A 12,989-nucleotide genomic window follows, 5' to 3' on the forward strand; every position below is an offset into this window, starting at 1 on the left:
ACAAAGCCAACAGTGCGTTAGTGTGCGGGTGTGCACCAAAATGGGTTTCTGTTATATAACAGGTAAGAGCCTCCAACAGCTCTGGAAATACAGAGCTCAAAGTCTTTACTCGTATTTCAGACTACCTTACAGAAAAAGGCTAGGACAGACTGGCTGCATTAGCACAAAAATTTTCTCTCTTTAAAGACTTTTACAAATTATTTTAATTTTAAATACAAGCTGTCAAAGCCTGCACAGTTAACTGCTCACACTTGGGTTTGTTTCATTTTCTGGTATTTGTGCTCACCCACCATGTCTGGGTGCCACATTTTGTCATATTTACTTTCCACATAAGTGATGGGACAGAAACCTGAAACTAAGCGAAACATTTCAATTTCACCCCCAGACCCTACCTGAGTTTTTCCTATGCACATCTTGCCCCAGGACAGTACTGCAGGAAGGGGTGAAGCCTTTGGGTATGTTTTTGTCCTCAGCTCAAAACCTCCCCAGGTGTGTTCACAGGCATGGGGACCAAAGTAGCCTGTGAGGCCTCTGACAAAACCCTGCAGGGCCCTTTGGTGTTGCACAGAGCTGAACACAAGGCACTCAAACTGATAGGAACAGCCAGATGGAACGTGAGGAGAAAGGTTTTCACCACAAATATTAATGAAGTTGTCACTTACAAGTTCTTCACATCAATGATTCCTCGAAAGGCCTTTCTAGGGATTCCTTTTATCTGGTTTTCACTCAGGTCTCTGAATAAGAGAACAGAAAAAAAAATACATTGTGTTAACAAAGAGAACACATTTCTCAAATCTGCATGAGCTAATGGAACAGCCACGTGCTTGGAAAAGTTGATGCTTCTGGATTTGTTACACCACACGGTGTTTTCAATTTTGTTTCTCTCCTCTAGAGGTCTGTGGAATGAGCTGAAATGACTCTCCAACCAAAACCACCAGAATTCCTGATACAAATGACAGAACTTCAAGAAAACATCACTCAAATGTGATCATGACACTGGCACAATGCCATGATTCTCTGTCAGAGTACCTGCAGCCAAATCGTATGCCTTGGAATTGCAATCCTGTAGTGTAAATAATTTTCTCAGCATGCTTCTGTTTGTTTTCTGACTGCAAAAATACTTGGCTACCCCTGCTCAGATTACAGCTTCTTATTTGAAATTAATATTCAGGAAAAACATGACAATCATTCTCCTGAGAACTTTTTAAATTTACATTGAAAAAATCTTAATCTACTGCATTAAGATCCCACTGCATTGTGTATTAATGGAAAAAAAACTGAATCTTTATCCTTGTTTAAAAACAAACAACAAAAAACCTAAACCAACAGCAATTCAAAAAGTCTTTCTAGTACTTAAAGCACATTCAAAAATGGTTTGATCTGCATTGTGAGTGCAGCGTACATTTTCCTGTTACCCAGCCTGCATTCAGGTGCTTTTCCCCTCGCTGAACTATAAATAGTTCCAGGTTCACAGCCCTCTACCAGTGCAGTGGAGGCAGGAAGGAAGGCATCAGGAATGGGAGGGAAATGGACATGAAACCAGAAAGCTAGCATGTTTTTCGTGCTAAGGAAAAGCAGCATTCACCCTGATTTTCCTGCTGGTGCCCTGTCAGCACAGAGAAGGGAGAGAGGTTTCGGTCTGGTTTAGGGGACAAAGGGTGAGGCAAGAGAGTAATGGAAGAAGAAGAAAGGAAGGCAGATGAGTGGGAAAGAAAAATGCAAGAAATAAGCAAATGGAGGAAAGGGAAAGCACAGTGATGCTAAAAGGACAAATAAAGGAGATCCTGCAGAGAACTGCACAGGGCATCATTTGGGGTGACCATGTCCCCAAGGCTCTGCCCCGTTTTCAGAACGAAACTCTGGCTCTCTAACGATGATTAGGAGGGACTGGCAGCCTTCCGTACTCACCCCCAGACACCCTTTTCTGTAAGTACATTTAGTGTTCAGCAAGCTCCTTTCTGGCCTCCACCAAATTGGTTTTATCAAATGAGAGGCCAGAAATCAGAGCCTGTCACAAAAGCCCACATTGACATTGCGGGTCAAGACGTGTCACGCTGGGCTTTCTTCTGCTTTCCATCAGGCAGATAAGGAAAAAAGGGGACTATGTCCTTGTCATGAGACTAATTCAATTTATACCAGTCATGCAGTCTACACCAAATTCTCAAAGTAGCCACAATTGTCCATTCAGACGATCACAAACAAAAATGTGCTGCTGGATACAAGTCTCTTTTTCAAGTCAGATTAAAATTCTTTGTGACCTTCACAATTTGTTTAACACTGATCCACACTCTGACCCCTCCTTCACCTCCCCTTTATTTTGCCAGCAACAAAATATTAGTTCTTTAAAGACAGACCTTCAACCCAGACAAATGATCAGGCAACCCAGACAGAGGAGAGAGAAAGTAAAGGGTATTTCAGACCCAGAAGGAGGAAGTCTTAAGCTGTCACTTCAGTGTGACAGTGAGGCACAGCAGAGCTATGGTAAAAGTGTGACAAAATGGCTTAGCAAGGCAAAAATTAAGGAAGACACATGCAAAGCAGAACAAAAAGGGCTTGAAAAAGTAGAATTGTGTGGTCAAATAAAACCACACTAAATCCACCATCTCAAGTTGCATTTGTCTGGCATTTTATTGTGTATTTCAAATCATGTGTAAAAGTAAATCTCGTTTTCAAGTGATATTTCATAACAAGGGCTAATTTATATATTTGATCTCTGCTTTGTCTTTATGCTCAACTCTTAACCTGCAGCCAGGCAAAACCAGGAGACAGTAGGAAGTTCATCTGTTTTCTATGAAAATCTTCTTGTAAAGTGCATTATTTTTATTCTCTATTAGGCACTCTCCTCTAGCTAACAATACTGCCTCTTTCCATCTCCTGGATCATGGACTGATTCCATAAATCTCTCTAGTGGGCTGAAGAACTGACAGCCTGCATGGCATTAGTGACACAGCATGGAAGAAAATTGACCAACATTTCTTTTCCTCTAACTGCCTTCTCACAATTATAATCATCCTGTTTTGAGATGGTCAGGAAGAGCGTTTCTCTCTTCTCCCTGACATTGTGCCAAACTTTTTTTAAGCATCTTTTATAAGCAAGCAAACCTCAACCAGGCTCGGCCTGTGCACTTCACAAAATTTGCTCTGAGGGAGCAGAAGTCTGTAACAAGAAACTTGTCTACTCAGTTTATCTTGAAGTTCCAGCTTTTTATTCCCTACTTCTCATTGCAGACATAACGGGAAGCTTACAGCAATAGTATGTAAAATAAACATTAGTTATTAATAGTAACTGGAGAAAACCAGATAAATTAATGTGAGGCGAAAACAAAACCCTTAAAAGCACACAGAAAAATACTGCAGTATTCAAGAAAAAATAAACACCAAATCCGAAAAAAAAGGTGACGATTACCAATAGATTTCCTATTTCTTAGACAGAAGTTTCAAGCTACCTATTTCTGTAATGGAAGGCAAATCCAATGCCTGGGTGCATGATGTATCCTTAATAGGAAATCTGAAAAATTCCAGACTTAGGGAATAATAGACTTCCAAAAGTCCTCACCCTGAGAGGCATTGTTAGAGAACTGAAATCACTAGACCTGAGGACAAACTAGAATGTGCAGTACCCTCTTTGCAAGAGTTCCTCTGTGGAGAAAGCACCCAACACAACCAAAACACGCTCATCTGCATCCTGATCAAACAGACGTGTTGAGCTAAGCAAACGTTTCTAGATTAAATTATCCTTCCTGTTTTGATAAATACAGGCAAGTCCTGTGCAGTTTCACCTGGCACACAGCCTTGCAGCAGTGCACAGAGCACATCCACCCTGCAGCCGGCCCCAGCTCCGTGCAGTGCAGTGAGCCCTGGCTCCTTCCCACAGGTCCTGTCTGATGGGAACAGCCTGGACAGGCAGCAGATCACAGAGGACCTTGAGCAGAACAGCACAATGCTCAACCAACAGCTTCCACAGCAAACAACCCCCAAAGGAAACAGCATCCTCATTTCTGAGCTGGGGGAGCCACAGAGGTGTTAAAGAACTCGGAATGCCACTTTGCACAGGGGAGAGAGGCAGGAGCTGACAGAACCCAGCAGCTGTGGCTCACATGCCCTCACAGCACGGCACACTGCTGTCAGTCCAACCCAGACTCCAGCAAGAGCTGGCACAAGCCAATACCTTTCTTAGTTTTTATTTTAATTTAGCTAAAATGCTTTGGACACAGATGAACTCCCTCTGCAAGTCTAATATTGTTTTCCTGATCTTCAAATGTGAATTGCAAGTGCCTTACTGATAAAAGGATTGGAAAGGGAAAAAACCCCATCCAAAAGTGCTGACGTTTCCTAAGTGCCTCTGCAGTCTTTGCCGTAGTGCTGGTTTTGGCTTTCTGCTTTAACGCTGCCTATTGCATCCTAAGTGGAAATTCAGCTATCTAACAGAGCAATAGAATACATTAAGACTTTTTCTTTTATTATTTTGCCAGTAAGAGAACATAAATCACTTAATTGGAACACAGACCCTACGAGCATCCATAGAATGAATCTTCATTTAAACTACAGATCTAAAACATTAGAACAACTGGTTAAATACAACTTGCAAAGTTACAAAGGTACTGAAAATAACATATATTATATGAAAACCAAAAAATCAGCAGTGATGGCATTATGCTTAGGATTTCTCCCTTTTCAAATACAAACAAAAAAAACCCCACCCTTTGAGGATTTACCAGTTATTTTCCAGACCTTTTTTAACACACGGATTTTCAAATTTAAAAAGATTGTTTTTACACAACTGCCTGAATAACAGCTTGGTTAAGAAGTATTTAACATGGTTGAACACTAATCTTTAATTATTTCTCCCACTCAAATGGGCATGAGAGATCACCATGCAGTGTTATCCAATAAAGAACTCGGCTTGCCTTTAATGTCTAAAGAGTTTAATACAAAGACTTAAAGAACGAGTCACCCAGAGGAAATTCTTCACAGCCAAACATGTATTTTGCCCAGTATGTTATTGTATGCTGATTCCATAATAAAACTGCAAACTCACAGAGTTAACCATTAACACGTGGAAACAATGGTTTAGCCAAAATGAAGGAAAAATGCAGCCTAACAAACCTGATTCCTTTCTTCAGGAGCCTTTCAGCTTATCCACAGTTCAATTGCTTCCTGGAATAAGTCAGGGGGGTTCACACACAGCTCTCTGTAGCAGCTGATACAAAACCATAAGACCAACACTGGTTCCTTTGACTGGATAGGGGACTTGAGAGAGCAAAATAAGATTGTTTCCTATCCCCTCTTCTTGCCACAATAATACTGGAAAGTTAATGTTCACCTGCTTTGCAAAATAAAACTAATGAAAGGTGTGACTCCTGATTTTAAGAAAGTGCCAGCTGCCACATCAGTGTCAAGAAATTAGCACAATGCCCACCAGCTTTGCTCTGGCTACAGAATGTGCAGCTGAGAGAAATGAGAATTAGTTCATCCCTGCTGGTAGCTTGTTTACATTCTTTTACAAATTAGGATTTCTGGGTTTAAAACATTTCAGTCCAAAGCACTGATCAAAATTAAATGAAATAAAATGTTCCTGAGGTTTTGTGCATTTCAATGTTTAGTGACTACTCTTCAATCTAACTTTTCTATACAACTGGACTAAAACCAGACTGAGCTACCCCACTAAAGGTCACATACTTAACACAATCCGGTCACTGCAATTTGTCTCATTAGAATTAGTTTTAATTTGTACAACATGTTACATATAAACTCTATCCTACAATGTTTTACTGAATTAAGTAACACAATTAAGGAGTTAAAGAGTAACAGATGGGGAAAATTAGAGACTATAATCCAAAGATAATAGGTATCTCTAAGTAACATGTAATAAAAGATAAGCAAGTGAGCAATGATACAAGTCAACTTTTTCATAGAACAAAAGTTAAGGGAAGATAACTCCTACAGTCAGAGAAGAGACAGGGCGAGGGGACCAGTGCTATCTAGAGGAAGAGTCTGCAAGAGAAAAAGAGGTAGAAAGACCAAGGAAATCCATAGAGAAAAAAAAAGTTTACTCAACTGTATCTGTAACAATTCCAGCACATAACATTGTGCAGACATGATGTCTTTTTCTTTTAACTAAAGGCTTGACATCCCCAAGGAAGTTTTTCGTCTCACAGAGTTTCTGTTACAATCCACAACAACTTTCAATGCCTCAAACCGTGTTTAAAACCTCAAGCATGGCAAAACCCATCACCACACCAGCAGCAGAGTGGCTGCAGCTCAGATGCCCTTCAATTGCTGCAATTCCTTCGTGCCCATGTCCCAGTGATGGGAGCAGTGGCACAGTTCAGCTGCTCCCAGAGCAGTGCAGGAGGATGCTGGCCTGGCTCCAGGAGCCTGTGCTTCCAGAGGCTGAGCCAAGCGCGTGAGGACCCTGCCCGAGGGGTGTGAGAAATGGATGTGAGTCACTTGCACAGGAAATGTGTCTGGAGGTACAAACACCAGCACACACAAGCTCAAGGATGCAGATGTAGAGAAATCAGATCAAACCAGACTCTGCAAGTATGTCCCACCATGTTATTTAAAATGCCTTCGTATCACATGAAGCTAGCATTCCGTTTGCAGCAAGGAATAAAAGAAGGATTTTTCCTGCTCTGCCAAAATCATGTGGCAGCTTTTTAATTTTTTTTTTTTATTAAAACTAATATTTAGCATTTTCAACAACTAAGTATTATTCTTACCTAGGATCTACTGTCCTAGTATTTCCAAAACTGTTCAGTATTAGAGTTTTTCCTGTTCTACAGACAGATTAAAAAATAACTGAATCAACTGTTAAAGACAATTCAGGAACTTTGAGCCTTGTAAATATGCAAGATAAATTCAAGATATTTATCATCTTCCAGCTGGGAAATGCATTGCCCAAATCAGCTCCCTCCAACAGTAATTAGAACAAGCTGTGGCAAGTCTGACACTCTCATCATCACCTGTGTCCTCAGGAGGGCCTCGGTGCAGGAATGGCTTCTCCCTCTCAGCAGGGTCAGTGTAAAAATGGTATTTACTGTAAAGCAGCACTTGTAGCCCTCTATCTAAAGGAAAAATGGGAAAGTGTTGTTGCTGATGGGCTACAAGGCAAGAGCTTAACAACAGCAGTGTTGTAAAGCATTACTCTGTGGAAACTTGGCATCGCTGCTGATTTTTCTAAAAGGAAAAAAATTCCTTCCTCCTACTACTGCACTAAAAGTAAAGATGGTGACAAGCATCTGAGTTCTGCAAAGCAAGAGCAGGTCCTGCAGATGTTGTGCACCCTGAACAAGGTGACTGTGTTTTTACTAAATACAATACAGCTGGCTCCCAATTCATGCTCTGGGAGGCTGTAGGGGAAACTCCGGTTTGGTTTTGTTTTGTTTGTTTTGAGGAGGGAATTTAGCTCAAAAATTCCAATTAAACCAGTCCTCACTGCTTTCACACAGTCACGCACTGCTGCACAAGCACTACTGCTAAGCCTCCAGAAGATAAACACCACGATTTCTCTGTTGATCCAGTTGTACTGTGAAGTGATAGATGTTAACTCTGTACTTCTATATTTCAGCACTTACCCAAAGCCCCACATAGCCTAATTAACCCCAGTCACACGCACCTTCATTCTGGAGAACAGGACACTGAGCAGAGCTGGAGCTTAAAGATTTGGGAGGGGTGTTCACTAAGGAATCAAGGAGGAAAAAGATCTCAGCAGAAGATGATCATGTTATCATCATCTTCCACCTTCTCCAAGGACAATTTAAAACCATCGGTTAATAAAGATCCTTCAAGGGATCCAACCTACATGGACTTGTGCAGTTTCATGACTTCTGTCCTGACACAACCACAGGGATCACACAGCACATGCTGAAGTCTTTTTAAATGTTTAAAAGAACATTTGTGATTACTTAATTCTTCATTAGAGGTTTTTTTAAATTCTTGGTTGCTTAAAAATACAAAACAAAATTTAAAACCCCAAACCTTACCTTGTTTCACTGAGACACAGCACAACATTTGTCTGTTGATGCACCCAACAAAAACAGAAAAAAATTAAATTGATCAGAATATCTCTAAGAAGATTAGTAAATATTTTTGTATAATTTTAAATGAACTGTAAAACTAATCAGTGCCAATGTCCAATAAAAGGCAACATTTGTCTTTATGACTTTTACAGGTTTCCCTCCTCCTGCCATTTCCAAAATGCCGAGAAAATAGTGATCAGACAGCATTTAGGAGACTCTTATTTTAAAACCACCCATCTTGAGACTGATCGTGAGCTTTCATTTTAGAAAGCAGCATCTGTTTTGTCTTTTGGAATATACACAAAAGTAAAATCTTTCCTCAAAGTCTTTACACTCAAATTTGGGTATGTCAGGGAGCAGGAACTGGAAAGTAGCATTCAGCGGACTCAGAGGAAACCCTTGAAGAGAAGCAGCCCACTAAAACAGGATAGGGCTCCTGACTAATAAATGACAATAAGATGTCTTTGTTAGTAGTACCAACTGTAGGGTTTTAGTGCTTTAGAAAATGGCATCAATATAATTAATCCTTCCTTTTGATTAGGGGACAAAGGCACACAATGAGAGGCAGTGTGTGACCAGAGCAAGGTGCTCTAGCAGAGTGCGGGAAGGGACAAAAAAACCCCTTCCCAGCCAGTCCCAGAGATCAGGAATTCCACTTGATGCAATTTATCCAGCGAGCCTTCCCGCATGTGGGGAGAGTGTTCTGCCAGCAGAGACACAGCGAGCACAGCTCTGACACTGCACTTGAGACAGATTCATTTTGATAGAAAAACCTTTTCTCTGGAATTCTCCAGCACCACTGAACCTCTGGATCGCTGACAAAACAAAGGCTCCCAGGATGATGATGCTCCCACACAAGTCCAACTCCTCCAACTGCACTGCAAGTGAGATTACAACAGAGGCACTCGTGATTTAGTAGGGACACCACACACCTCAGAGAGGCAGGAGTGAAGCACTGACATCAGTGAAAGGAAATTATTCTCACCCTCATTTTCTATTTTTGTAAATATCTTCCTGCTGCTAAAGCAATGTGAATTCAAAAGCTCTCTCACTAATGTTATTAATGTTAATACTTTCTAAAATAGAAATGCAGATATATGGAGGTACCTTTATTTTAAGCTAATTTTAAAAAGCACTCGTTTTATACTGTTGACCTGTTTTGTGGTTTATACTTTTGTCTGTTGAGCTCTACTGGAAAGAAATCCTATGTATTTGCAAATTCTAAATATCAGTAGGCAGTATCACCCTCCTCTGATCTCCCCAGAGAGAAAGGAGCCTCCACAGTCCTGCCTGACCACTAAGCAAAAAGATATTTGCAGTTTATTTGTTATATATTTTTTAATTATGATGAGTTTTTATTTTAGGAGATAAACATGTGAAATCATAAAGTATAAAACATGCATTGTCTTTGAATAACTGATCAACATCTGGAGCAAGACTCTTTTGACTGATCTGTCTTAACCTAACTCTGCCTTTGTTAATGATGAGTATTTTTTTACTTAAGAATTTTTTGCACTTTACTGATATATTAAAAAAAAATACATCCCCTGCCAGTTAATAATTTTGTGTACCTAATCACCACATTGTAGAATGAAAACAGTAATCATAATAGTATTTATTTAATTCAGGCTGTGATCCTGTACTTTAGCTAAGAAAACAAGATTTTTTCCTAGGATTAAGTAGCAATTACATGTGTAAAGGTCTAGGTTTTATTTTTTACAAACTTCTTCTGAAAGAGGCCAATTATATAATTTGTTTGTATGATCACTGCAGACATTCCTGTGGCTATACAACAAGTAGTAAAAATGAGAGAGAATCCATGGATAGTAAAACCAACTACAGTGACTTTCCATTTATTCCACTGAGGTATAAATGAGTTGCAAAGTATTTTAATGCACTGCAGTGAGAAAAACAACATTCTGTTTATAGCTCAGGCCCTGTTATCAGAGGGTCTTTATTTTGTTCTGCGGTAAAACGTGCACCTGTGCAAGAGGGGCACACTGGTACTTGAGCTCTAACTGAAGTTTTAAAAATAAATTATAATATTGGACCAGCAATATCCATTGCACTGATATCCAGCAGACTGCAGGAAAAGCTAGTGAAGCCCTAGACAAAGGACAGAGGAACTCCATGCACTTTTCCCCTCTTTCTTTTATAATATTTTAGCTTCTCTTTTTCTTCCACAGCTTCACCTTTATGTATCTTCCCTGATAGGGATCGTTTAGTCCCAAGAGTCCCAGGGAAACGCTGCAGATGTAAGAAGATACACTTCAGACTGGTTTGTAGCCATAACTCATTTTTCTCTGTGGATGTGACATCTAGATTTATTAGACCAAGATGTAAAACCACAAAGTGGTTCACTCTAGTGGGGATGTTCATGCAAGATGAAAGCGTTTAAGCAATAGCAGCTCTCCGTTTTACGGGAGAATCCGCAAACCCAGCAGCTATTCAGGGACTCCAGAGCAGGTCACCCTGCCCTCTACAGCTGCATGACACCCTTACAAACCTCATTCTCCTACTTTATCCATACCAAAAAAATATTCACTGGAACAGAACCAAATAATTTCTTCTTTTTCAATGACTATTCATATAGATAAAACAACTTCGAGGATCCCACTCCACGCACAGGAAGTTTAGCATTCAATAATGCTCTGCTTTAGAAAAAGGCATTTAAATAGAATGTACATGTTTTAAGTAGAGAAAATAAAACTAAAGTATACTAGTAGAATAAACAGGCTAATGTGATACAATCTAAACCAAAATTAGCTTTCAGCTAAAGGGCACATAAAATGGTGAATTCTTCCAAAAGAGAAGTTAAACTTGCAATCATTCTGCTTAGCTTACTGAGGGTTTTATTTGAATGTTTCAGTAAATCAACAACCAAGGACCTAAATCTTTATTGAAAACTCAGCTAAAATTGAGACAATTCAGAAGAATTTACAGTGTTCCTAGGACTTCACTGCAACTTACAAACCAGCCTGGCCTGAACAAGTTACAAGCTGAATTAAGTCCCTTGAATCCACCCAAACACTGTGTAACGAAACCCTCCAGATTCTGCTTTGAAAACAGACTCATTTTTTTATCCTCAAACACCCAGAAATACTCATAGGGAGACTTGGGGGTGCTTGAATGGTTTACAGCAACTCTCAAGGATGCTTGTGGCATTTTTGGAGCTTTATTCCCGAAGATGACGAGGGAACAAGGGCACTCCTCTGATTCATCAGCAGGTGCCTCGTTCCAGAGATCCACATGAGCATTCCTTTGCATAAAGCCACTTCCAGAAATGAACTCAGCTTTGCTCTGACTCCCTGTCAAGCATCTTGCTGAATTTCAGATTGACAGTGTCAGCTCACAAAATTGAATTAAATGTGAAAGAACTGACCAGGGAGAGGGAGGAGCGGCTCCTGCACAACAGGCTCCAGGGGAAGCAACGCGATGTCGCCACACATTGCTGTTTCATTGTTGGAGTACGCTCAAATCAAAGAACATCAAATTCCAGAGTGATTTGATTTCGTCACTGCTGGGAATGATGATGACTTTCTCCAAAGTCCACTACAGTTATGTGAGTCTCCAGGAGAAAATATGCCCGACAGTAAAACTTGACTTATTACCCCAAAAGTTTTTTCAGTTTATGACACCTCCTTAGCAAGCTTTTGAAAAAACAATTAGCTAGAGGGGTGTCATGTTTCATATGACAAAAATAGTCTTATCTTATCAAAAAAGGAAATTTAACTTCATTATAAGACTTAGAAAGTTTACATCCTGATATTATTCACATCATTACTTCCAGATGTCATGCAGAAAACCAACAATCAGGAGACACAAACTACGAGTCAGCCAAAAAATATACAAGAATTTCTGCATCCCAGTTCCATACACAAAGGTTTTTGTTTGGTTCCAGAAAGGAATTCATTGTGGAACCTGTTTTTATCCCAGCTCAGATGCAATCACTCTTCCTTTCTTTGAACTTTACATTTGTGGAAAGACAACTCTAAATACCAGGGAACTGTGGCTAACACAGAAAGTGGTTTTTTATCCAAAGCTATCCCACCCTGTTACATTTATACAATTACGATATAGATTATATACAACTATAACACATATGGTTCCAATGCTCTTTCTAGCTTGCAATCTTTGTTCAGTCTTTCTGAACCATAGAATGATGAAAAAGAAAAAAGGCAAAACAAATACTAAATGTTAGGGTTGGGATGCATTACCAACACTTAAACAAAGACAATAATGGAACAGAAGTAGTTTTACATATATTAAATATTTTCAACTTTTACCAGATGTAACCTACATGTGCTTTGGTTAGTAATATTAAATAAGAGCCTAAGTTTATTTCTTTGTGTCTGAAGTATTTTTGAAGTATTAAACACACCATATATGTGTCTTCTTCAGAAGGTTCTACATTATTACAAAAGTAGAATCTAAACCAAGTATTTTCAGTAAACGCTGAACTGGAAGACAATTCACTCTAAGACAGAAGAGATTATTCCTTCAGCTTTTCCCTAGTGCCTGGTAATTAGAAGCATTTTAACCAGGTCAAAATCACACATCACAGAACAGTGTCAATGTTCTCTTCCTGCAATAGCTCAGAAGTACTACTGATTATTTTAATAAATTCTGTACAGAATTCCACATGCTACCTCCCTGTGGCTTTACATGCTGGTTTTGTCACTTCCCATGGCAGAGAATGTCTGTCATAGAGAAGTCAGCAAAGAATCATCTCGCTGAAATCTCCCCCTCAGCTCCTGACCCCTGGTTATGGTCACGGGATGCTCAGCAGTAACTGCAGGCTCAGCAAGGACCAGAGTCCAGCCCACACATCAGAGACTTTAAAGAGGAGAGAAGGCCCAAATGAGCATGTTCTAATTCCCTCAGCTGCAACTCAGCTCCTTTAAACCAACCCTGAGAGGTGTGAGAGTGGAGCAGGAAGGAGCCCCGTGCCCGTGAGTGAAGCAGGAAT

General features: G+C 39.9%; 1 protein-coding gene across 3 annotated transcripts in view; it reads right to left on the reverse strand.

The window, feature by feature from the left end:
* SLIT3 (slit guidance ligand 3) overlaps positions 1–12,989 on the reverse strand; it is a 470,081-nt gene that overhangs the window by 230,913 nt on the left and 226,179 nt on the right. For all 3 annotated transcript variants that reach the window (XM_017726544.1, XM_017726545.1, XM_017726546.1), the window contains one exon: positions 663–734. In XM_017726544.1, the coding sequence (XP_017582033.1) occupies positions 663–734 (72 nt within the window). The remainder of the gene's footprint in view (positions 1–662; positions 735–12,989) is intronic.

Source organism: Corvus brachyrhynchos, unplaced genomic scaffold (assembly GCF_000691975.1).
Source record: "Corvus brachyrhynchos isolate BGI_N302 unplaced genomic scaffold, ASM69197v1 scaffold262, whole genome shotgun sequence".
NCBI lineage: Eukaryota > Metazoa > Chordata > Aves > Passeriformes > Corvidae > Corvus > Corvus brachyrhynchos.